A 22,887-nucleotide genomic window follows, 5' to 3' on the forward strand; every position below is an offset into this window, starting at 1 on the left:
TGTTCCTTTCTCAATCTTAAACTCTTCTGTAACTACGTTGTTCACAATCAATTTAGCTTTTTGTTCTGAGTAAATTGCACCTATACTGTTTTCAAAACCTTGGCCTACCCCCATTCCCTGTAAATTTTTCTTCATAAAACTCCAAGAAATATTGTCGAAGGCTTTCTCCGCATCCACAAATATCAAAACTGCTTTTGTGTTGATCTTCACTTGTAATTTTTCTAAAATGTTAATTATGTTCCTCGTATTGTCAGACAAGTGTCTCCCCGGGAGAAAGCCCGCTTGATCTTTATGAATTACTTCTACCAGTATCTTTTTTAACCTTTTGGCCATAATATCAGCAAAAAATTTGTAATCCACATTGAGCAATGATATAGGGCGGTAGTTCTTAAGCTGTGTCTTCTCAGACTCTGTTTTCGGTATAAGTGTAATATATGCTTCCTTCCACGACTCTGGTGCCTTTTTCCCTTCCAGTATTTCATTGCAAACATCCTTTAAAGGCTGTACTAGCCATTCTTTCAAGGATCTGTAGTATCTTGAGGTCAAGCCATCCGGCTCTGGGGATTTGCCCAATTGCATGTTCTGAATGGCTCCTTCAGCCTCCTGGTCTGTTATTTTATAGTTCAGCATTAGCTTATTTTCTTGAGAGATTTTTTGTAATCCATTTGTTTTCAAGAATCGGTCAATGTCCATTTCTTTCTGGGTCTCCTGTGTATATAGATGTTTAAAATACCTCTGAAAGCACTTCCTAATCTCCACTGGATTCTGTATATTCTTTCCCTCCACTTCCAAATTGGTAATAGTATTAAGCTTTTGTCTTTTTTTCATTTGCCAAGCCAGCAGTTTCCCACATTTATTTGCCGATTCAAATGTCTTTTGTCTCATCTGTTTGATCTTCCATTCAATTTCCTGATTCATCAATTTCGTATATTGTACTTGATATAACTTTATCTCTTTCAGGATCTCCTGTGATTTTGGTTTTGCTCTCAGTCTCTTTTCTCCTTCCTTTATTTTCTCCAAAATTTTATCCTTTTTTCATTTTGGGTTTTCTTCTTAATTGCATTCTGCTGTATCAAAAACCCTCTCATGACTGCTTTACTTTCTTCTTAATTGCATTCTGCTGTATCAAAAACCCTCTCATGACTGCTTTACCTGCGTCTCATATTACTCTTTTTTCAACTGTGGTATTCAAATTTATCTCAAAGTAGTCTCTCAAATTCTTTTGTGCCTTTTTAGTCACTTATTCATTCCTAAACAAAGTGTCATTCATCCTCCATCTAAAGGAACCAATTGGTATTAGTTTCATTTCCATCTTCACCGCATTATGGTCGGAGCAAGTTTTAGGACAAATTTCCACTTTTCTAATCTTCGGGGCCAGCCCCCTAGTTACCCAAATTTGGTCAATTCTTGTCCATGTCATTTTGGCCTCAGAATAGAAAGTTCCTTCTCTTCCCATGGGGTTCTTAGTTCTCCAAATGTCAACTAAGTCCATATTGTCAGTCATGTCAAAGAACGTCTTTGGTAGTCTGCCATCTTTTGTTACTACCTGTCTCTGTGCCTTATACATATTAGTAGACACTACTCCATTCATATCTCCCATCAAAATCATATTATAGTCCAGATAGTCCATCAGAGTCTCATGTAGCTTCTTAAAAAATTCTGATTTCCCCTCATTTGGTGCATAAATACCTAGTATCAAAAATTTCTCTCCTTGTGATTGAATTTCAATTGCAACAAATCTTCCTTGATCATCTTTAAATAAAAATTTCGGTGATAGGCTCTCCTTTGCATAAAGTACTACTCCTCTTTTCTTTACTTTATCTGATGAAATAAATTCATATCCTAATCTTTTATTACTTAGAATCTTCCTGTGTAGCCTTATCACATGCGTTTCTTGTAAACAAATCAGGTCCAATTGTTCTTTTTTTAATAAATGAAAGACTCTCCGTCTCTTTTCCGGGGAGTTGAGTCCATTCACATTCCAACTTAGTACTTGCAGTGCCATGATGTGGTTACTCTGCTTCTCCTCCTCCAGCACCCAGTGCTTGTTCTAGTTCTGTCAATGGTGTTGGTTTCCCTCTTTTTGGTGAACTTCTGTCCAAAGCTCCTGGCTCTTTTCCCAGTTCTTTCTGCAGATCTTCTCCATGATCTCTCAAAAACTTGTCTTTTTCCTCAGCTGATCTTATTTTTATCTTCCTTCCTTTAAAACTAAAGGATAGGCCTTGGGGGAATTCCCACCTGAAGATAATTTTGTTCCTTCTCAGAAGGGCAACCAAATCTCCAAAATTGGACCCAAGATCCAGAAGATGTTTCGGTATATCTTTAAAAATTTCCACTCTTGACTGCAGAATTATCAAAGGATTCTGAAAGTGCAAACCCAAAATTTTATCTCTCTCTTCCTTAGATCGGAGAGTAATCAGACAATCCCTTATTTTAATCTTCTTTCCTCCTCTTCCCAGTCTGAAGGCCCTCACATTTTAAAATCTTCTTGTTTCAAATCTGACTTCCAAAACTCTGCAAATTCCTGTGTCAAGAAGTCTGTCAAACTGCCCTTCTCCAATTCAGGTCCTGCTCTAATCCTTAAATTTGTCTGTTTTTCCTTGAGTTCAGTCATAGAAAGCGTCAATTTGTGGTCCTGAATTTGCCTCTGTAAATCTGGAACTTTCTCTGTTTCCAATTGAGTTATCTTAAATTCCACAGCAGCAGCTTTCTTCTTAGCCTCATCTGCGGTCTGTCGGGTCAGAGTAGATTCCTGCAGCAATTTCTGAATAGATTCTGTGTTGGTGTTCACCTTTTGTCCTAAACTATTTAGACTTTCTGTATTTAAATCAATTTTAATGGTTGAAGCATTTACCTTCTCTTTTGTCTCATCCACTATCGCCTTTGTCTCTTCGACCCTCTTATTTGTCTCTTCGGCCCTTTTATTAAGTTGCTCCAACGATTCATTGATCTTAGCCAGTGCAGTCACTAAAGTATCCTCTGATGACATTCCACTAGGCTTAGATTGTGATGGTACAGTCACAGATGAAGTGGGAAGACCAACAACTGATTGTCTTCGCGCCCAATTTTCCCCAGACCTTGTTGTTTTGTCTGGGAATGGTTCTTTCCCATCTGCCATAACACTTAAACAATAGAGAGGCCAAGGTCAATCCCAGCTACGCAGTTTGTCTTTGCAAGTGGAAAATTCCCCTAGTAACAGTTTGACAGTTTCAGAATCTTCCTCTAGGGGGGAACAGTTACAATAGTCCAAGAAAACTCCTTTTAAACTCAAACAATAAAGAAGATAAACAGTTCCAATTTTTGTTACTTTTCAGTTACTTTCCCTCCTTCTTAAAAACAGAAGAGGAAAACTGACCACAATGTATCTCTCTTGCTAGACTAGCTGTCAGCAAGTCGTCCGTTCCCAGTTAATACGCAGTTCAAAGCACGGCAGTCTTTGTCTACTGGCAGCCCGTTCCCAAGTTTTGAGCGATGGATTTTAAGTTCTTTCCCTCTCTCTTGCAGGTATATACAGTCCAAAACCTCCCCCCTCCTTCCCCTGCTTCCTTGGGGGGGGGGGGTACGATACTTTTATGTTAGGAATTTAGTCCTTTCCAGTCAATTTTCCCAGGCTTTAGCTTGTATTCTCTTTGCTTTGATATATTTACAAAAGCGGAAGGCGGACTTCCTGTTTAAACCTTCTCCGCTTCGGTGTCAAATTAAGTCTCTCTTATACTTCCAAATTTCCCCTACTCACGGGTAATTGCTTTTATGGTCGAATTGTTATAAGAAGAAGTCAGCGCTCTCCGGTAACGGCTGTGCGGCTTCGCTCCGGGGGAGAAGCAATCGATTCACAGCACCGCGCCGCTCACCCGCTTCGCTCTGGAACCCGTAATCGAGGTTCCCCGCGAATTGGGGGGGCGCAAAAGGTGCCCGCCGAATCCCATGATCACAGGCTTCGCCCGCCTGTGGTTTTTGAAGGGTCTCCGCTTTCGCCGTAGCGCTGAGACCCGATTCCCCCGAGGCAAATCCCCCTAGTCAGAAGGATTCCGCCATTACCGATGGCGCTTAACCCGGAAGTCTGATCATAGCATGATCTTAAGCTAGGGAGGTAAGTTTAAGCTTTTCAGGGTTGTTCCATCTCTCTCCCCTCCCCCCATTTATGATAAGCATGGGGACATCATTTGATTTAAGTGCAGATCTGCAGTATTTTTTTTGGATGCCAGGATCCCTGAGGTGCCACAGAGCAGTAGAGGAGTCCCTGTTTTCTGCATGCAGCTTTGTCAGGGTACCACTTTGCCTCAAGCAAGGCAGCCCAGGATCTTTCAGAGGCAGCCCAGCTCAGGTCAGGATTCATCTGAATCCAAATCTCCATCAACAGCAATGAAGCATTGGCTAGTTCTTTCATCCAATTTTAGCTTTTTCATTGGACAAGTTAATATGAACTCAGCCTGAATAAATAAACAAAAGTATTTGGAGTATGTGGTCTTAAGTGTCAGATGAGGAATTTATAACCAAAAGGAACACTTTTCACTGAAGGATGATGAACAACAAAGACACTGACAGTATTAAGTGCCAGAGTTTCTCTTTTCCTCATTGATTTTTATTGTGTTTATTGTTTGGCTCCCAGGCATATGTATTTTCGTTTTCCATTAGTACAACCAATACTCTCTCTGGAGAGTTGAGCTGACATAAGTAGCACCCATTTCATTAAAAATGGCTCCCTCTTCACATAACACAGCCTGTGATTATTAAAAAATAAAAGTTAAAAAAGGAAGCTGACATTTGTTATTAGGCCTCAGAGCTATTAAGTTTTAAATGCCATTTGTTTTTTCTTTTCATTAAATAGGCTTTTCATTTTTAAATCCTTGGCTCAAGTTTTTCTCAGCGATGCTTTTTCTTCATGGCTTGGGGGGGCGGTGGCGTGTGTGTAGATTTAATATAAGTTTATTTTTACTTTACACACACACACACCATATTTAATCAAATGTGAAATTTTCCAACAGCAGTCTCAAGTGAACTTTTGTTACTCCTCAAACCTCAAGCTGTATCTGGGGAGAGATGAGGGGGAGAGAGTGGGAGCAGCCCTTGACCCCTCTCTTCCTCTTTCTTTGTTGCTGGGGGTGCCAAATACTCACACAATTACCCCCCCCCCCCCGTGGCACTGTTGGAAAAGCGATTCTTCTCTCCCAAGGTTAGAGGGGTCCAGTGTCCAGTAGCTATGAAATCTCCTGGTTCAGTTGTTCACTTATTTCCAAAGGAAGGGAAGTCCTAGAGTCACGTGGACTGTGTAGGAGGCTTGCACCCATCGCATTACAGAAAAGCAATGCATTTGATAACCAGTAGATGATCCAAGTTTCGTTGTTCTGGAATAAGGTTTCATGTGATTAGGAAGTATCCTGGCAATATAGTATGAGTTACTATGGCTTTATTGAATTGCATTAATGGTTTTCATGAATTTGTTGTTGTTGCCTGCTTTATATGCTACTTTGTTTTATATTACAGTGGTACCTCGGGTTAAGAACTTAATTCGTTCTGGAGGTCCGTTCTTAACCTGAAACTGTTCTTAACCTGAAGCACCACTTTAGCTAATGGGGCCTCCCGCTGCTGCTGCGCCGTCGGAGTACAATTTCTGTTCTCATCCTGAAGCAAAGTTCTTAACCTGAAGCACTATTTCTGGGTTATCAGAGTATGTAACCTGAAGCGTATGTAACCTGAAGTGTATGTAACCTGAGGTACCACTGTATAGTGCTTACAACATTTTGTTGTCTTCTAATGCTCTTGCAATTGTTGTGAGCTGCTTTGAGCTCAACGTTTGTTGTTCGAAAAGTGGAATACAAATATTAGGTTAACTCAACTCAACAGATGTGTGTGGCTACATGAGGCTGAGACCCACTCCTAATCTATCCCAATCTATCTAACTATTTGGAGCTTAAAGTAACAGAATACAGTGGTACCTCGGGTTAAGAACTTAATTCGTTCTGGAGGTCTGTTCTTAACCTGAAACTGTTCTTAACCTGAGGTACCACTTTAGCTAATGGGGCCTCCCGCTGCTGCCGTGCCGCACGATTTTTGTTCTCATCCTGAAGCAAAGTTCTTAACCCAAGGTACTATTTCTGGGTTAGCTGGAGTCTGAAACCTGAAGCGTTTGTCACCTGAAGCGTCTGTAACCCGAGGTACCGCTGTAGTTACTTGGCTTTTGAAGGAATACAGTCAAACCTTGGTTCTCAAACGGCTCCGTTTTCAAATGTTTCAGCTTCCGAATGCCGAAAACCTGGAGGACCGGTAAATCATCCATTTTTCGGAACCCAAACGTCCGACACGGTTTCCGTTTTGAGTTTCCCTATTGAATTGAGGCTTCCGCTTTCAGTTTTCGGTTTCCGAATGTTTCGGAAGTCAAACGGTCTTCCGGAATGGATTACTTTCAAAAACCGAGGTTCCACTGTAACTGGGATCTGGATAACGTTGCTATTTAAAGTTAACTTTGTACCTGCAGGGAATTCCCCCCCCCCCCGCTGCCCCCACCCTGGGGAAACATTTAGCAATGCAATTCTCCACTTTCCTTTTGAAGTGGTATGTTCCACAAGCAACTTTGCCACCTCTTGGTGCAAGGGAGTCTTGGAATGGTGAGCTTTAGGGAATAGGAGCCAAATATCAGCGAATGTGCCAAGCCACTCTGAGATCCCTGAAAAAAATGATGAATTGATAAATGAAACAAGAAATATGTTTGTTTATTTATTGTTGTGGGATGAGTGTTCAGACCCCTGGGCTCTCTCACTTGTGGGGTGCCTCAGGGTTCTGTCCTCTCTCCCATGCTTTTTAAAATCTATATGAAGCTGCTGGGAGAGATAATCAGGGGGGTTGGACTGGGTGTTCATCAGTATGCAGATGATACTCAGCTCTACCTCTCCTTCAAATCTGAACCAGTGAAGGCGGTGAAGGTCCTGTGTGAGTGCCTGGAGGCAGTTGGAGGATGGATGGCGGCTAACAGATTAAGGTTGAATCCTGACAAGACAGAAGTACTGTTTTGGGGGAGCAGGGGATGGGCGGGTGTGGAAGACTCCCTGGTCCTGAAAAGGGTAAGCCTAGGAGTCATTTTGGACTCACAGTTGTCCATGGAGGCACAGGTCAATTCTGTGTCCAGGGCACCTGTCTACCAGCTCCATCTGCTACACAGGCTGAGACCCTACCTGCCTACAGACTGCCTCGCCAGAGTGGTGCATGCTCTAGTTACCTCCATCTTGGACTACTGCAATGCGCTGTACGTGGGGCTACCTTTGAAGGAAACTGTAGCTAATCCAGAATGCAGCAGATAGACAGGTGACTGGGAGTGGCCACTGGGACTATATTACACCAGTCCTGAAAGACCTACATTGGCTTCCAGTACGTTTCCGAGCACAATTCAAAGTGCCGGTGTTGACCTTTAAAGCCCTAAATGGCCTCAGCCCAGTATACCTGAAGGAGCATCTCCACCTCCATCGTTCAGCCTGGATACTGAGGTCCAGCTCCGAGGGCCTTCTGGTGGTTCCCTCCCTGAGAGAAGTGAGGTTACAGGGAACCAGGCAGAGGGCCTTCTTGGTAGTGGTGCCCTGTGGAATGCCCTCCCATCAGATGTCAAGGAAGTAAACAATTATCTGACATTTAGAAGCCATCTGAAGGCAGCCCTGTTTAAGGAAGTTTTTAATGTTTGATGTTTTATTGTGCTTTAATTCTGTTGGGAGCCACCCAAAGTGGCTGGGGATACCAAGGCAGATGGGTGGGGTATAAATAACAACAACTTCTTCCTCTTCTTCTTCTTCTTCTTCTATAAATCACCTGATAAACCATAAATAGATATGCCTTCGTGCTCTTCAGATGTTTGGTACCTTTGGTTACTGATCCCATAACTATTGGGAACTCCTGCTAGTCCATATGCTTTCCAAACTCTGTGTCATGACATGTTAGTGTGTCGGCTGCAGTGTGCAGGTGTCCTCCTGGGGCTGCAAAGGTGTTAGTTTAACTTCTGGTTTACTAGTAAAACTGAATTACTGCATCACAAAATGATGCATGTCTAGAAAGTGTGTCATCGACATGAAAATTTGGAAAGCTCTGCTGTAATACTTGACTCCATTCATTAACCATGCAGACAACCTCTTGGCCCTGGTGGTATCTTTCTTGATCTGCATGACAGGCAGTGACCATTTTGCATGCATCCAATTGATGTGTGACACCAAAGCATTGGTCCTTTTGGACCCAGAAGAGAGCAGAATGGCGTCAAAATGAGTCAGGCTTATGTTCTCTCCACTGGAAGAGAACCCCCATGCAAAATGGTTGCCACATGTATACATGCTAGCTGAGCTTCTAATATAGTGGTTTTAAACAACTCCCAAGCAATTTGGAGAAATTTGATTGTCTTGATTTTGCCTTTCAACTTCCTTTTTACCAATCCGCTCAATTTTGGGAAAGTTTCCTCATTTGAAGACAAAGATGGCTGTGTCAGATTTTCCTGCTGACTTTACATTTCAAAACATATTTGCCTGCTTTTTTCTAAGATGACTTTACCACAAGATCTCAATGTCTGGAACAATTTGCTTCTTTGACAACTAGTCTTAGAACAGTTCATAATTCTTCAAGGTTAAGACTTCTGACATTGGCTCACAAGTAATTAAACCATTTGTGCAGAATATACTTTTTTGTATAATTTTGTTGTAAACTTACCACCAGGATACATAATCTGAAGAGTGGCCAATGTGTTTTAGCCTTTTATTTAAAACATTTTTTAAAATAATAATTCAACCACTCCATCTAAATTTAAACAGAATCTTGAAATGGACTTTTCTGAAACTTCTGCAAACTTATGCCTGTCATTTTGCCTTTAACCATTATTTCCTCTCTCCCCAAAGAGTTGCAACTTATGCGGAAAATACAACAGCACTCAGAAAAATTTCCCTGCTTTGTCCCCATTATGCTGAACAACTCTGGGTGTTCTATGAATATTTACATCATTATTAATGTTTCATATATTGTCCCTGATGGTAAGGATCTTACCACAGATGCGTATTTAGTTTATATGGATCTTTAAAGCATGTTCAAAGGCAGTATATATGTGCATGTATTTAATTCCATCATCTTTTCTGAAATGCAGGGTAAAATTAAATAATTCATTATCTCATGTTTCCTCTTATAAAAATAGTTTCAGAGGTACTATACCTTCTGTGACTTACTTTGCAATGTATTTTGTAGACAGAATTTCCCACCCTCCAGTGAATTGAAAGAAAATTAAAACTTCAGGGAAGGTTATGTCTACTTGTCTTTAATGGAATAATGCATTGCAAGCTTTAAAAAAAGACAGCTTGTGAAGTGCTAAAATAATGTCCCTTTACTCACGTGTAAATTCAGTGGCAAAGCAACTCCAATCACATTCACAAATGCACACACATCAGTCAACAGGGAGCAGTGTTTGATTGTTCACCTGAAGAGCAAGAATGTCTTTACCACGCCCAATGATCCCACAAAAGTTAGGAATTAGGTGGAGGAAGTAAGAAAAGAATACTCATTTCAAAAAAAGAGGATTTTTTTTCAAATCTAGCAAAATTCTGTATTAAAGGCTTAAAAACTAGAAATCACAAAATCAGAATAAAATTACCATACACTCAGAATACTTTCCAACACGCTATCTGTCTTCCAGAATCAGTTTGCAACACTTTGTCCTACTCCAACATGACCAAGAAATAGAATGCTGGACGGGATTTGGCAGCCAAAATCAGGCCTGACACTGAGACAACTCCTCCCTTTCCTAGTTTTCTGGACTATTAGGAGTCCTTAGATTGTAGGTGGGAGCTAAGAATGAAATTCTCAGGATTATTTTTTTGGGGGGTGGGGTGGGATGGATCGTTCCAAAAAGAATACCCACAGCCATTAAAACAGGCTTGCAGGCCATGCAGAATGACTATGCACCTGGGAATAGTGGGATGTAAAGCACCACTACAGTAGGGAAAAATTGCTTCAGAGTAAACACATCTAGGATAGCACCATAAAACCTTGTGCAGTACCTGTGGGCAATGATTGTGTGAAGGGGCTGTTGAGAATGTGCCAGCTGGCTCTCCCTCAGATGCCAGTGCATCTTGCCCCCCAGTTAATACTTCATTGGCATCCCTCGTGTTTAGACCCCCCCTTCAGACTAATGCAAATCAGCTAGGGGTATGGGCAGGGCCTGCACACCAGCATCTAGCACAGAGCTTTCCAAACTTTTCATGCCCCAGGAGGCGCACGGGGAGCGTTCATGCAGCACACCTACACATGACAGCCGAAACACTAACGTGTCATGACACACAGTTTGGAAAGCTCTGCATTAGAGGCAAGAAGGCCTCTTTCAGAAAATGAAAGTCTTCTCCAAGACTCCAAATAAGAATAAAAGGGAATACAGACTTTGGCAAAAGAAATGCAAGCAGAGGGACACGTTGCAAAAAGGAGAATAAATTATTTAAATACATTAAGAGCAGGAGACCTTTGACTGACAAGGGAGTTGAAAGTGTGCTGAAGGAGAATAAGGAGACTGTGAAGCTCAATGAATTCTTTGCATCTGTCTTCACAGTGGAAGATGCATGGTAGATCCCAGTATCTGAATGGGATTTGCGATGAGCTGTCTAGAACTTTCTGGTTGCTGGGATTCTTACAAATAATTTTTGAATAAGTGCACTTTGATTAGCTACACACCCTTGCTCTGTAAACAGAAGCACATAGATGGTTAAGGCTTCACAGGTTCTCTAACATTACGTAAGGGGCAACTGAAGGGACAAAAATACTTTTAAAATGAGAGGGTATATTGAAATACAGTGGTACCTCGGGTTACATACGCTTCAGGTTACAGACTCCGCTAACCCAGAAATAGTGCTTCAGGTTAAGAACTTTGCTTCAGGATGAGAACAGAAATTGTGCTCCAGCGGCGGCAGCAGGAGGCCCCATTAGCTAAAGTGGTGCTTCAGGTTAAGAACAGTTTCAGGTTAAGAACGGACCTCCGGAACAAATTAAGTACTTAACCTGAGGTACCACTGTATGCCATTGTTGAGGGAAGTCTCTCTCTCTGTGTGTGGCATTTGTGTGGCATGTGTAGCCAAAATGTAAAAGAGAAAGCCTCATTTTAGATTTTATATCTGTTCCCCTTGCACTTGAGATTTATTATTGCCTCCTCATGCTGCAGATGACTGGATCTGCTCGGTCGGCAAAAGCTGCAAGTAAAGCACATCATAAAAATAAAGCAAAAATGCACTTAAAACAGTAAGAAGTTACCCGAGGGAACAACTCTTTCCCTGTATACCTCAGCAATTGTTGAGGTCAGAGATACGTTATCTCAGAAGAATTTCACATACCTGAAATTTCAGGAACTGATTTTGTGTTATATTGTTGAGCGACTCAAAAAGTATTTATTGTTGTTGAGTGTGGGTGTTTGGTAGTCCTTCAGCTGCAGAACGTAAGCAGAAGTAACTGAGCTGGGAATCCCTGGAAGCCAGGGTGTTTAATGTGCTTTATCCTTTCCCTGTTGGCTCTCCTTTCCCAATTCCCTATTACTCCAGGGCAGGCTCAGGGCTGATGTTCCATTTCCTGAGCCATGGGTGAGAGATCAGTAGGCCCACATACTTATCTTTCCTGTGAATTTCTCCTGCCTCCCCTCTTTCAAACGCTAGTATAAGCCTACCCACGATTAGCATTGGTTTTGGTTAAACATGCTTGATGTGGAAAGGGAAAAGAAAAGAAGAATTCACCTGGGAAAGAGAATAGAGCACATAGTCCTCTCAGGGTGTACCTCATTTCTTAACCTTGATTTTTTAAAACATGAAAACTTACTTCTACACCTGATGTTAGGGTATAATCATGTCTCTCCTCTTCTCCTGAGATAAACTGCCAATAACCATATAATCAATGATAATAATAGCCTTCCATCCCAGCAACCATCTTGCTTTTCTCTGTACTTCGTAATCACCATTTTTCATCATTCAGATGTGGTATCATCAGTGTTTCATACAAGGCACCTGCATTCCCTACTTGGCTAAAAATACCTTGACTATTCATCTGATATTTGCATTTGCCCTCTTTGTGGCCATGTGACATAGACACTTATAGTTATGACAGTCAGGTTGTGTATCCACAGCAGTGACCAGAGGAGGAATGACTACAGGGAGGAGCGCAGAGAGAAGAAATGCAATGGTCCACCTGTAGTAGCACAACCGGGTGCCTTTATCTGCCCCACCTGCAACAAAACTTGTCTCTACAGCCACAGCAGGTGCTGTAACTCTCCAGTGGCTTGGCTTTACCCTCAGAGGCACACTTTTCTGACAGCAAGAGCTGCTCAACAGTGGAATGGACTCCCTCAGGAGGTTGCAGACTCCCCTCCCTTCCCCTGGAGGTTTTTAAGCAGAGGTTGGATGGTCATCTGTCATGGATGCTTTAGCTGAGATTCCTACATTGCAGGGGGTTGGACTAGATGACCCTCGGGATGCCTTCCAACATTGTGATTCTACGATTCTGTGGTTCCATTTTCTTCTGACACAGCCAACAACCATTATTTAATCTCGGGTTTCCTTCTCTGTAGTTTTGAGCAAGTCATCTCGGGATATGAAACCCAAAATTCTGACTGTGAGACAAAAGACACTCCCTATTTGTTTCCTTTGTACGCCACCCATTGTCCAGAATGCTCAGTGAAGCATTTTTACTGCAACCATGTGAAACAGATGAGAGAAAGTGACTTGCCCAGTTCCACCAGTTGCATTTCATAGTTGCATAGGGATGTCAAAACCAGGATTTCACACAGACGGGGGCACCTGGCCTGCGGAGATGCTGGCTAGGGCAGCTGAAGGCACTTCCTGCTCTATTTGGCATATAGCAGAGCAAGGTTCAAGGCTGAGAACGGATGACCTTGAAGGCGAAAGATAAGGCAAATGGGAAATTGCTTGAATGACAAGAGGAGTGGAATTAGCTCTGAGAGCAGAGGAACAGAATTGTGAAGGGAGACATGCAGAAGTACAATAAAGAAACAAAGGGCACCTCCTACTAATACATTGTATGTGGGGCTGTCTTTTAAGGGTGGTCCGGAAGCTTCTCTGAATGCAGAATGCGGCGGCTAGGTTGCTCAGAGGGCTTTCTTGCTGCATTTATTGACGGCCAAGACGCACACTGAAGGGGGCAGATGTGGAACAGGCTTATGCATGCCCAATATCTGGAATGCAACCACCCCACCCGCAAATGGGGAGTTGCCTGTAATGCCTGCCTGTACTTAACTAGCGGCACTTGCTGCCAGTTCTTTTATTGGTTTAGAACAAGCTTGGGACTAGTATAGCTAAGAGAAGGCCTCCTCCTGGGGCGCTAAGATGTGCAGAGAAGGCTCTACTACCCATGGCCCAGCTTGGAGAAGTGCAACTCATGACTGTACAGAGAAATGCCTTCTTTGTCAGCAGCTACCCTACGGAAGACTTCCCCGTGGCTATTAGGGGTGCTTCCAGCATGCATTGAAAGCTTACCTGAAAGCAGGCCTGATTACTGCAATTGGTGCTAATATTTTACTATGTTATGACTTGTTGCTGTTTTACTAGCCTTGTACTCTCTGGAGTGTAAGTGGTATGGAAATAGTTGTATAAATAAGTTTCAAAGTTGCAGAATAAATCTCATCAGCTCAAACACTGGTTTCTTAGGCTTCAGTCCTGGGTACGCTTACATAGAAGTAAACCCCACTGAACACGGTGGGCCTTACTTCCAAATAAATGCACATAGGATAGCACTGCAAGTGCACACAGGAGATGAGGTGCTTCTCTTCCCCTGGTCCCCATTGTGTACTTGAAGATGGGGCTTCTGGATTCCTGAGGGAAGGACTGTTGCCAGCAATTCACACCTAACATCTTTTCAAACCACCAGGATCTCACCTCCTATGTGACAGGGAAAAATAGTGGTGAAATAGAGACTGATTTTCCAGAGACAGGACAGCAAACAGGGACTATCTGAGGGAAATGGGGACAACTGGAATGTATGCTAAGATAATGGCCTGAGGCACTGAAGAACAAGAAGAATTTTTTGTACAACACCTTGGGGTAATTCGGAAATGCAAAGTCCCATTACATGCATTCCCTATTAAAACTAAGTGCTGTATTTACTCTGTGGAATTGAAGCATGAAATATCAAGTATCCATTTGGTATATTGCATTCTCTGACTTCTTTTTGTAATGTAGATACTGTTATGCACTCCCACTTCCCAGAGCACAGGGATGTTTCGGGGCAGGACTATCTGAGAAAACACTGGAGACCTTTTTGTATTATTTGCTTCATTTACAGCTATACAAGAAGACCGTAAAAGAAGGTAAACAGCCTCCCTGGTTACTCCTCTGATTTCAGCTAGATTTCTGCCCCTCTTGCTGGGGTTCTGAACAATATTTTAGAATGGCTTTGCAAAAGTAAAACACACACCTGAAATCTTCTATCAACATGACATTTAGATGAAAGCAGGCAGCTTATGCAGTGCCAAGCAGCCAGTTTGCGAATACACCATGGTTGGGGTATAACACCAGCCGTGTTCAGTTCTGAGTTATTTCTGGGACCTGCCTCGTGTGGGGAGGGGATGCTGTGTAAGGTGGAGGCGGGTCCCTATTGAAGTGCTCTTGGTCTCATGGAACCAGTTTTGCAATTCTTCAGATCCAGGCTGATGGTTGGTAACTTACAGTGCAATCCTGTGTGTGCTACTCAAAAGTAAATCCCTCTGTGTTTGGTGGGGCTCATTCCCTATTAATCATCACCATCGAACTTTATGACGGTTGCAGACCAGCATAAGATAAAAACTAAGCACATAAGATTTAATAAGGAAAGGGATAAAAGTTAAAAGTGATTATAACTCACATAAAATTAAAACAGATAGAAACAAAAGACAAGCGGTTAAATGCAACTCTGAGTCCTGATTTGTGGCACAAACCATCCTTCGACAGATGTCCATCATGGCAGCGCAAAATCTAGCAACAGAGGATGTGATATCTAGGTTTACAGCTTGGAGTAGTAGGGAGTTATAGAGTTAGGGTCTATATAGTTATAGAGTTGTTCTGTACGTCTTGGGAATTTGTGTAGTATAGGCAAGATGAGCCTAGCTCGTAGATCTGTATAGTATTGGCAGTGAAAAAAGGCATGTTCCGTTGTTTCCACTCTCCCAGAGTCATATGGCAATTTCTTCTTCTCGTAAGGAGTCTTCCTAAAACAGCCTTCCTGGGTGGCTGAAGGGAGGCCCTGGCAACAGGCCAGAGGGAAAGCCCGTCGCTGTTTGGGAATTTCCAGGTTGGCTATATATGGCATCTGGGAGATGAGGTATTTTCTGGTTACACTGATTAAGAATTTTGGGGACCTGGCTAGATCTGCTTGGCATTCTGTGTCTTCTGCGTTCTGTTTAATGGTTTTTCTAGCTTGTTCACACCCCATGTCAAGTAGAATCTGTGGGGTGGAGCCTAGAGTTGTTATGTTTATCGCTGCATGTTTCCATGTCATTTAGAAATCATCCTTAAGAGTTAAGGGATCAAGGCCACACAGGAGGAAGGATAGTCTCAGCCAATAATTAAGTGTGGGAAGCCATACTCTGGCCTCAATTCTTAGGAACCCAGTTTCAAGACGTATGGTAGCATTGGAGACGTGTTTAGGCACTTGTAGGGCTGGTCTCAAAACATTCAATTGAACCAGTTCTAAGGTAAAGGTAAAGGGACCCCTGACCATTAGGTCCAGTCGCGGACGACTCTGGGGTTGCGGCGCTCATCTCGCTTTATTGGCCAGCATGACTAAGCCGCTTCTGGCGAACCAGAGCAGCGCACGGAAACAACGTTTATCTTCCTGCCGGAGTGGTACCTATTTATCTACTTGCACTTTGATATGCTTTTGAACTGCTAGGAGCTGGGACCGAACAACGGGAGCTCACCCCATCACGGGGATTCGAACCGCCAACCTTCCGATCGACAAGCCCTAGGCTCTGTGGTTTAACCCACAGCGCCACCCATGTCCCTTGTAGTACCAGTTCTAGTGGTGTGAAATAGGCAGAGCACCATATAAAAGCTTGTTGAGCACCATATAAAATCTGTACCATCTATTTGGCTTCTAACAGTTTGATGGCTGCAGGTATATTATTTATTTATTTATACATACATACCTACCTGCCCATCTGGCTGGGTCTCTCCAGCCACTCTGGTGTCTGCTCCCTACTAAGTGCATTGTGCAATCCTGTGCACTTAAGTTGTAGTAAATCCCATTGAACCTGGTGGGACTTCTCAATAAACATGCATTGAAGTAGTGTCTTTCTTTCTTTCTTTCTTTCTTTCTTTCTTTCTTTCTTTCTTTCTTTCTTTCACTTATGTCCTTCCCTTTCCTCCATAGAGCTCAGAGTACAGTTTGCATCTCACAGCAATCCTATGAGGTAGGTTTGGCTGAGAGAAAGAGATAGTTACTTGCCCAGGGTCACTTGGTGAGCTTTCTAGCTGAGCAGGGCTTTGAACCAGAGTTCCCCCAGTGGCACAGTGTACTTGCGTAGCCAGTAGGTGCTGATACCTGTACTGGGTTCATCATACCCACCTACCTTTCCTTGGGGTTTGGTTTGTAGCAAGATGCCACCATTGAAAATGTCCCACTGTGTCCTGGAACAATGCTGCTTTGGGTCATTGCAAGAAATCTAAAATGGCTCACTACAGATCATTGCGCTGTTGCTTTCTCTAGATGATAGCAAACCTTCTGGTTGGGGGTAACAGATGCCAGGGGCTACCCAGAGGGACACTTTATTGGAGGGACCTTCAAATCTGGAGTCAGTCCTGTCCCCAAAGCTAAACCTGGCACCCCAGCACTGCAGCACACTGCCCAATTTCACTGTAACTCCAGTAATTTGAAAGCTCTTATCATTTACCCTTCATATTATGAACACTGGTCTTCTGCACATTGTATTAATGGAAGTACAATGGATCCCTCTTTTAGTTTTAGACTGAATGTCAGTAGATTACTAAAATGTATCCACAAAGCTTTTCACCCTGCTTTAAAGTGAGCATAGATACTTACATACACACAAATAGATGAAACTTAAAGCAAAGTGGTCCTCTTCAAAATATACACAATAATGCTGCAGCTTTTCTAGGTTTCTGGCTGTACAGTATATTAGCTAGAAATGGGTTGTAGGAGAATACCAAGTAGTGCAGGGAATTAACAATACAATCTTTTCTTGCAGGAAACCTGAAGATTTGCCTTCTGATTCTGAACCAGCCTTTCAACAAAGGTCATTTTCATCATCTGTGGAACAGAGGTAATAATAACTTTACGCATCTCTCCACCTGCTTATACGCTGCCTGGCTCAAGGTACTTTCTGCCCAGCCATTTCCCATACAGCAGTTTCCATTAGCAATATCACATGTTCAGGGTCTGGTGTGAATCCAGGACCTAGACCTCACTGAGGTGGGAAATCTCTTCTCCGGGATGTATTTTTTTTCAGGGTGTTGAAGGGGTTCACGTGATGGAATGGCTCTTCATTCAAAAGAAAGGATCTGCACAGATAACATGAGGAGCATGTCAGAAAGGAGGCTCGGCTAGAGCGCTTCTCCCCATCACCTGGTTTTCCATGGTGAGGAAAGCACTCAGTTATATGAACCTACACTCTGAAGTGGTATCACTCTGACAAGAACTAGGCCAGGGAAATATTTCCCTTGTCGCCCTGTGTAGCAAGTGAGCTGATTATGCAAATTCGGCATTTCTTATTCCAGTGGGTTCTTTATGGACTGATAAGTTACAAATGCACTTATGTGATAAAAAGATTCTCAGGAGCTTTTGATTGCTAGTTTTGTAATAAACGATAGTGGATCAATGTTCCATTTATAATTTAGGGAATATGTGTTTCTGAAAGGTCACCAGCAAACTCTGCTGGTTTAATTACAATAGAAAAGAGAGCTTGTAATCTTTATCATCAACACTAGAAGCTGGTTTCTCCCCCAATTCCCTGTTGGAGATCTGTATGATTTGAATAAGCAATGTAGAGCTCAGAGTCTTTGGAGATATATAAGTCATGGGATGCTTGAAGCTATTTCCTCTTTCCATGTGAAAATCAATGCTTGGTAGGAATTCTTGCCTTCAAGAATTCTTACAATATTTCAGAGCTGAGCCCAGAACCTATTTCTAGCAGTCATTTATTGAGTTTCCAATATCAGGACAAAATTGAGAGTGGGGCACAGCAGGATTTTCAGTGAGATTAAAAAAGAAGTTGGCTTGTTGCAAGATCCGTTTATCAGAGCTGTTTATGGGAGCTGTTACAGGCTGCAGACGCTGCATTTACTTAAGCAGATGCCTTTGGAACTTAGTGGGGCTTACTTTTGAGTAAATGTGTATGATCAGGAAGCATCCCATTCAAATTTTGCCTTAGCCATGAACTCACTAGGTCAGGGTTGGCTCCATTGAGATCTGCGGCTGAGAACCTGCCCTGGCTCCTTATATATCTCTATTACAGAAGCCTGGCCCTCTGAGCTGGGCAGCTGGTTTTCCCTGTCACAGACTCCCTCAGAAGGTGGTGGACTCTCCTTCCTTGGGAGTTTTCAAGCAGAGGTTGGGTGGCCATCTGTCATAAATGCTTTGGCTGAGATTCCTGCATTTCAGGAGGTTGGACTAGATGAGCCTCAGGGTCCCTTCCAACTGTGATTCCATGATTCTATGCATATTGAAGAATATGAGTAATATAATGCATAACTTGGCCCAGAATGAACAAGGGATTGCAGCTCAAGACAATTCAGAGGCACAGTGTCTATCCCACTTTCCTCCAAGGAGCTCTAGGGACACTTGTGGTTTTTACTCTTCCCACGTTATCGTCGCAACAGCATGGAGGTGGATCCCCTGGTGAGCTTCCTGGCTGAGGGGCTTTGGCCTCCCAGTTTCTAGTACAACACGTGATGACTCTCTTGTTAATTAGCCTCTGTTGCATTTTAATGTGGTGTTGAGGGTATAGTTAGCTCTTATTCTCAGATTTTTCTGGGGGTTTGATAGGCATTTTGTAGAGTTCTCTGAAAGTGTCTGTGGTGGTGAGTTGAAAAACAAGGGACATCAATTAGATCCCAAAGAGGCTGTAATAAGTGACATGTCATCTCCATCATACGCTAACCATGGTTATGTCCGCACTTGGCCTGTTTGAGTCATATTACACACAGCAGTCTAAGGACAGGATGTTTGTTTAATTAGTCTTCTGTATTATTTTAAAATGAGGAAAAATGAATAATTAATCATTCCCTTTCTGGTGTTTTGAAGTGCTGACCCCTGCTGATCCTTAGTTCATCGTAACAATTGCAGCAGAGAATTGCTTTGAAGTGTTTGAGAAAGGGGCTAATGAGTGATTGTAAGTAGAATTTTTTAAAAAGCAAGACCAGTGCAGTACTTTTTATGCTAAAGTGGGACACACATCCTATGAAGGACTTGCATTGTTAAAAATGCTTTTGCTGTATGGAAGTGTTTGATAGTAGCCTGTATTCTGCTGCCACCAAGTTTTATTGAAGATATTTGGAACATTCCGCTGAAGTGACTGCTGTTGGAGGGATATTGAGAGGCATCCGTACAAAAACTTGAGACAAATAGAGAATAGAGAAAAATCAACATACCAACAACAACAATGCCCTTCATCTGAGGATCACAGGGTGGTTTACAATATAAAAACACGAAAATACATAACATGTTGTTGTTTAGTCGTTTAGTGACCCCATGGACCAGAGCACGCCAGGCACTCCTGTCTTCCACTGCCTCCCACAGTTTGGTCAAACTCATGCTGGTAGCTTCGCGAACACTATCCAACCATCTCGTCCTCTGTCGTCCCCTTCTCCTTGTGCCCTCCATTTTTCCCAACATCAGGGTCTTTTCCAGGGAGTCTTCTCTTCTCATGAGGTGGCCAAAGTACTGGAGCCTCAGCTTCACGATCTGTCCTTCCAGGGAGCACTCAGGGCTGATTTCCTTAAGAATGGAGAGAAATGGGTAGATTTGATCTTCTTAATACATAACATAGAAACAAACAAATTTAGAAGGCCATAGATCAGGGGTCCTCAACCTTTTTCAGCTGTGGCCCCCTGCTGAAAAAGTTTGCTGACCCCTGCTCAAAAGTTTAAAATTTATATCAAGAACATCAAGGGGGGAATGGAACATCAGAGAAGTGTTCATGATGCAGATGCTTCTGGACCCAAAAGCATACCTAAAAGCAACCCCACTTGGAGTGCATTGCAGTGATACAATACTGAGGTTACCAACGCATGACTTACAGTGGGGAAGTGATCCCTGCGCAGGAGCGGCTGCAGCTGACATACCAGCTGAAGCTGATGAAATGCACTCCTGTGCTTCAAGGGACAACAGTAGTTCATGGAGCACCACCAAACTATGTACAGTGGTACCTCGGGTTACAGACGCTTCAGGTTGCAGACGCCGCTGACCCAGAAATAGTACCTTGGGTTAAGAACTTTGCTTCAGGTTGAGAACAGAAATCGTGCAGCGGCGGCGCAGCGGCAGCAGGAGGCCCCATTAGCTAAAGTGGTGCTTCAGGTTAAGAACAGTTTCAGGTTAAGGACGGACCTCCGGAACGAATTAAGTTCTTAACCCGAGGTACCACTGTACCTGCCCCTCTGAGGGAGGGCAGTCCCATCCAGGACAGGCAACTAGCCTGCCTCCCAGAGTTGAGAACCACTCACCCACTTAAAGGCAGATTTGCAAACTTTGGATTGAGCTAACCATAGTTGGCAAAAATGCTGATGCTAACTGTTAAGGTGGACAAAGGCCCACTGCTATCTATTTTACTTTTGCTAATTCTAATTCTTTAATTGCATCTTGAAGCACTTTGTTTCCATAGCCAAAATGTCTGGCGGGTCTTCTGCAGTCGCTGGAACCTATGTGAGATAGACTGCATACTCTCAGATGTTCATTTATTCCTGACCTTGAGAAAAGCACAAAATATCTGCATTTATACCACCACAGCTTGTTGTATAGTGGTTTTATCTGTATCTTTAATAGCTTTTTTGATCATGGATTGCTATTTTATGGCTTTTTTCCTATGCTGTCAACACCAGACTTTTAAGAGGTTTGATTGTTTTATAGCTTTGGTTCTAATAAATGAAGAACTTAATCACGGAATGTTTAAGTAGGCCATAATAGCTGCTACTTTATTGAGCTTATTGATTGATGTAGAACCTTTAGTTTCTGTGCTGCCTCAAGGAAACCTCTCATTAGCGGCTTCTTTTTGTTTCTTTTTTACTCAAGACAGCTGACCACTGCATGTGGAAAGCCTGGTGGCACCAGACACGGTTCCTCCAGTGCTGCTGAACTGGAGAAGGAAGGCGGGACTTTCCCCTTCCTGCTTGGTTCAGCTGCTGACAGGAACACCCAGAGGCAATGTAAGGTGCATTTTCGAGTTTTCCAATAATATACCAAAGACTTAGCAAAGTAATAGACATGGGAGGAGGGGGAAAGAGCAATGAATGATGAGTCCAACAAAGGGGATGCCGTGGGGAAGGTTGCAGCTTGTGAAGAGAGCTTAGCCATGAGTCTGATTTGGACAACACGCCGAGCTCAGCACGGCGTGGCAGCAGAATGGACCAGGGAAGAGCAAAGCAGCTGAGAACTCTGTTTCTAGGACCCCACATTTGCACAGTCTCACTAAGTCAAGGTTTGGTTTTGCATGTTGGACAAGCCAAGCCAGTGAGGTGAGTAGGGATGCACAGGGGTTTCCTACTGGAGCCAGCAAGACAACTGACAAGTGTGAGAGAGTCTCAGACGCATCCCAATTTCCGTAATTGGAATAATATAAGAAGCTGAACCATTGTGAGAAAGCCTCCCACAGGTGCAGCAAGGAAGCCACCCATTTTTCTGGAAGTGGCCAAGAAATAATACTCCCCTGCCACCCTTTTAAATTTAAGAGAATTAAGTGTGCCTGCAAATTCAGTCTGGAAAAATGCTCCAGGTATCAGAAGTTTGAAAAATACTGATCTGGACTTTGGTATGCTAATGTCTTCAGCCCCATCGACCTTTTCCTTGGAAAGTGGGGAGCAAAAAACGGCTCGGCAGGAGACATTAAATAGCTTTTTTGGGTAGTGACTTTTGTAGCCGATTCCCTCATCCCACTTTCTTCTTGAAAATCTCCAGCTTTCCAAATCTCTTTAATTTTATTGTCTTCTCTTTACCTTTGTAGAACTGAAAGAGTGAGGCTTTGCCTGTATTTTATCCAGCACTTTTATAGTACCCTGACACTCCTAGCATTCACCTTCTGAAATCTTTCCTAGCAGAGGGAGGGGGCAGGAGCTAGAGCTCGATAAAGTGTTGAACTGCGTTTGGCAATTTGGCTGACACAGTTCATCATCTCAAACATGTTCATTGCAAATCCCGCTCTCCCCACTCTGGTAATTTAAATTACAACGCATAATTAACTTGAGGAATTCACTACCACAGAAACGAGGAGATGGCAAATAATTTAGATGGTTTAAAAAAAAGGATTAGACAAGTTCATGGACGAGAGGTCTATCAACAGCTATTAGCCATAATAGCTAATTGGAACTTCCATGCATGCTCGGTGGCCACAAAACTGATTTACTTTTGAGGAAAGAAACTGAAAGTTGAGTGAGAAGAGGAATGGAATGGAGCATCCTTGATGAGAGTATGGAACAGCAATGCTCCATATTGCAACACTTCATTGCAGGTCCCACTTGTATACTTCTGAATACCAAATCTTGGGGGCATAACACATAACCTTCATGCCCTACTTACAAACTTCTCTAGAGACATCTGACTTGAGACTCTTGGAAATAGAATATTTGACTAGCTGAATGTTTGTTTGATTCAGTTAGACAGGTCTTCTCTTCTTATGCAAATATAGTATGTTTTCTTTGTCATATGGTGTTGTATTGTGTGGTGTTGTCAAAGTTTACGAAAATGACCTAT

The 22,887-nt window shown here is 42.8% G+C and overlaps 1 protein-coding gene across 10 annotated transcripts in view; it reads left to right on the plus strand.

Annotated features, from left to right (window-relative positions):
• TPK1 (thiamin pyrophosphokinase 1) overlaps positions 1-22,887 on the plus strand; it is a 269,979-nt gene that overhangs the window by 26,300 nt on the left and 220,792 nt on the right. For 9 of the 10 annotated variants that reach the window (XR_014540138.1, XR_014540139.1, XR_014540140.1 and 6 more), the window contains exon 3: positions 17,177-17,251. The exons of the other annotated variant lie outside the window; for it this stretch is intronic. Coding sequence is in view for 4 of the 9 variants with exons in the window: in XM_083578286.1 (XP_083434412.1) it covers positions 17,177-17,251 (75 nt within the window). In the remaining 5 variants the exon portion in view is untranslated. The remainder of the gene's footprint in view (positions 1-17,176; positions 17,252-22,887) is intronic. 10 annotated transcript variants of the gene reach the window in all.

This window comes from Podarcis filfolensis (genome assembly GCF_964270895.1).
Source record: "Podarcis filfolensis genome assembly, chromosome: 12".
Taxonomy (NCBI): Eukaryota; Metazoa; Chordata; class Lepidosauria; order Squamata; family Lacertidae; genus Podarcis; species Podarcis filfolensis.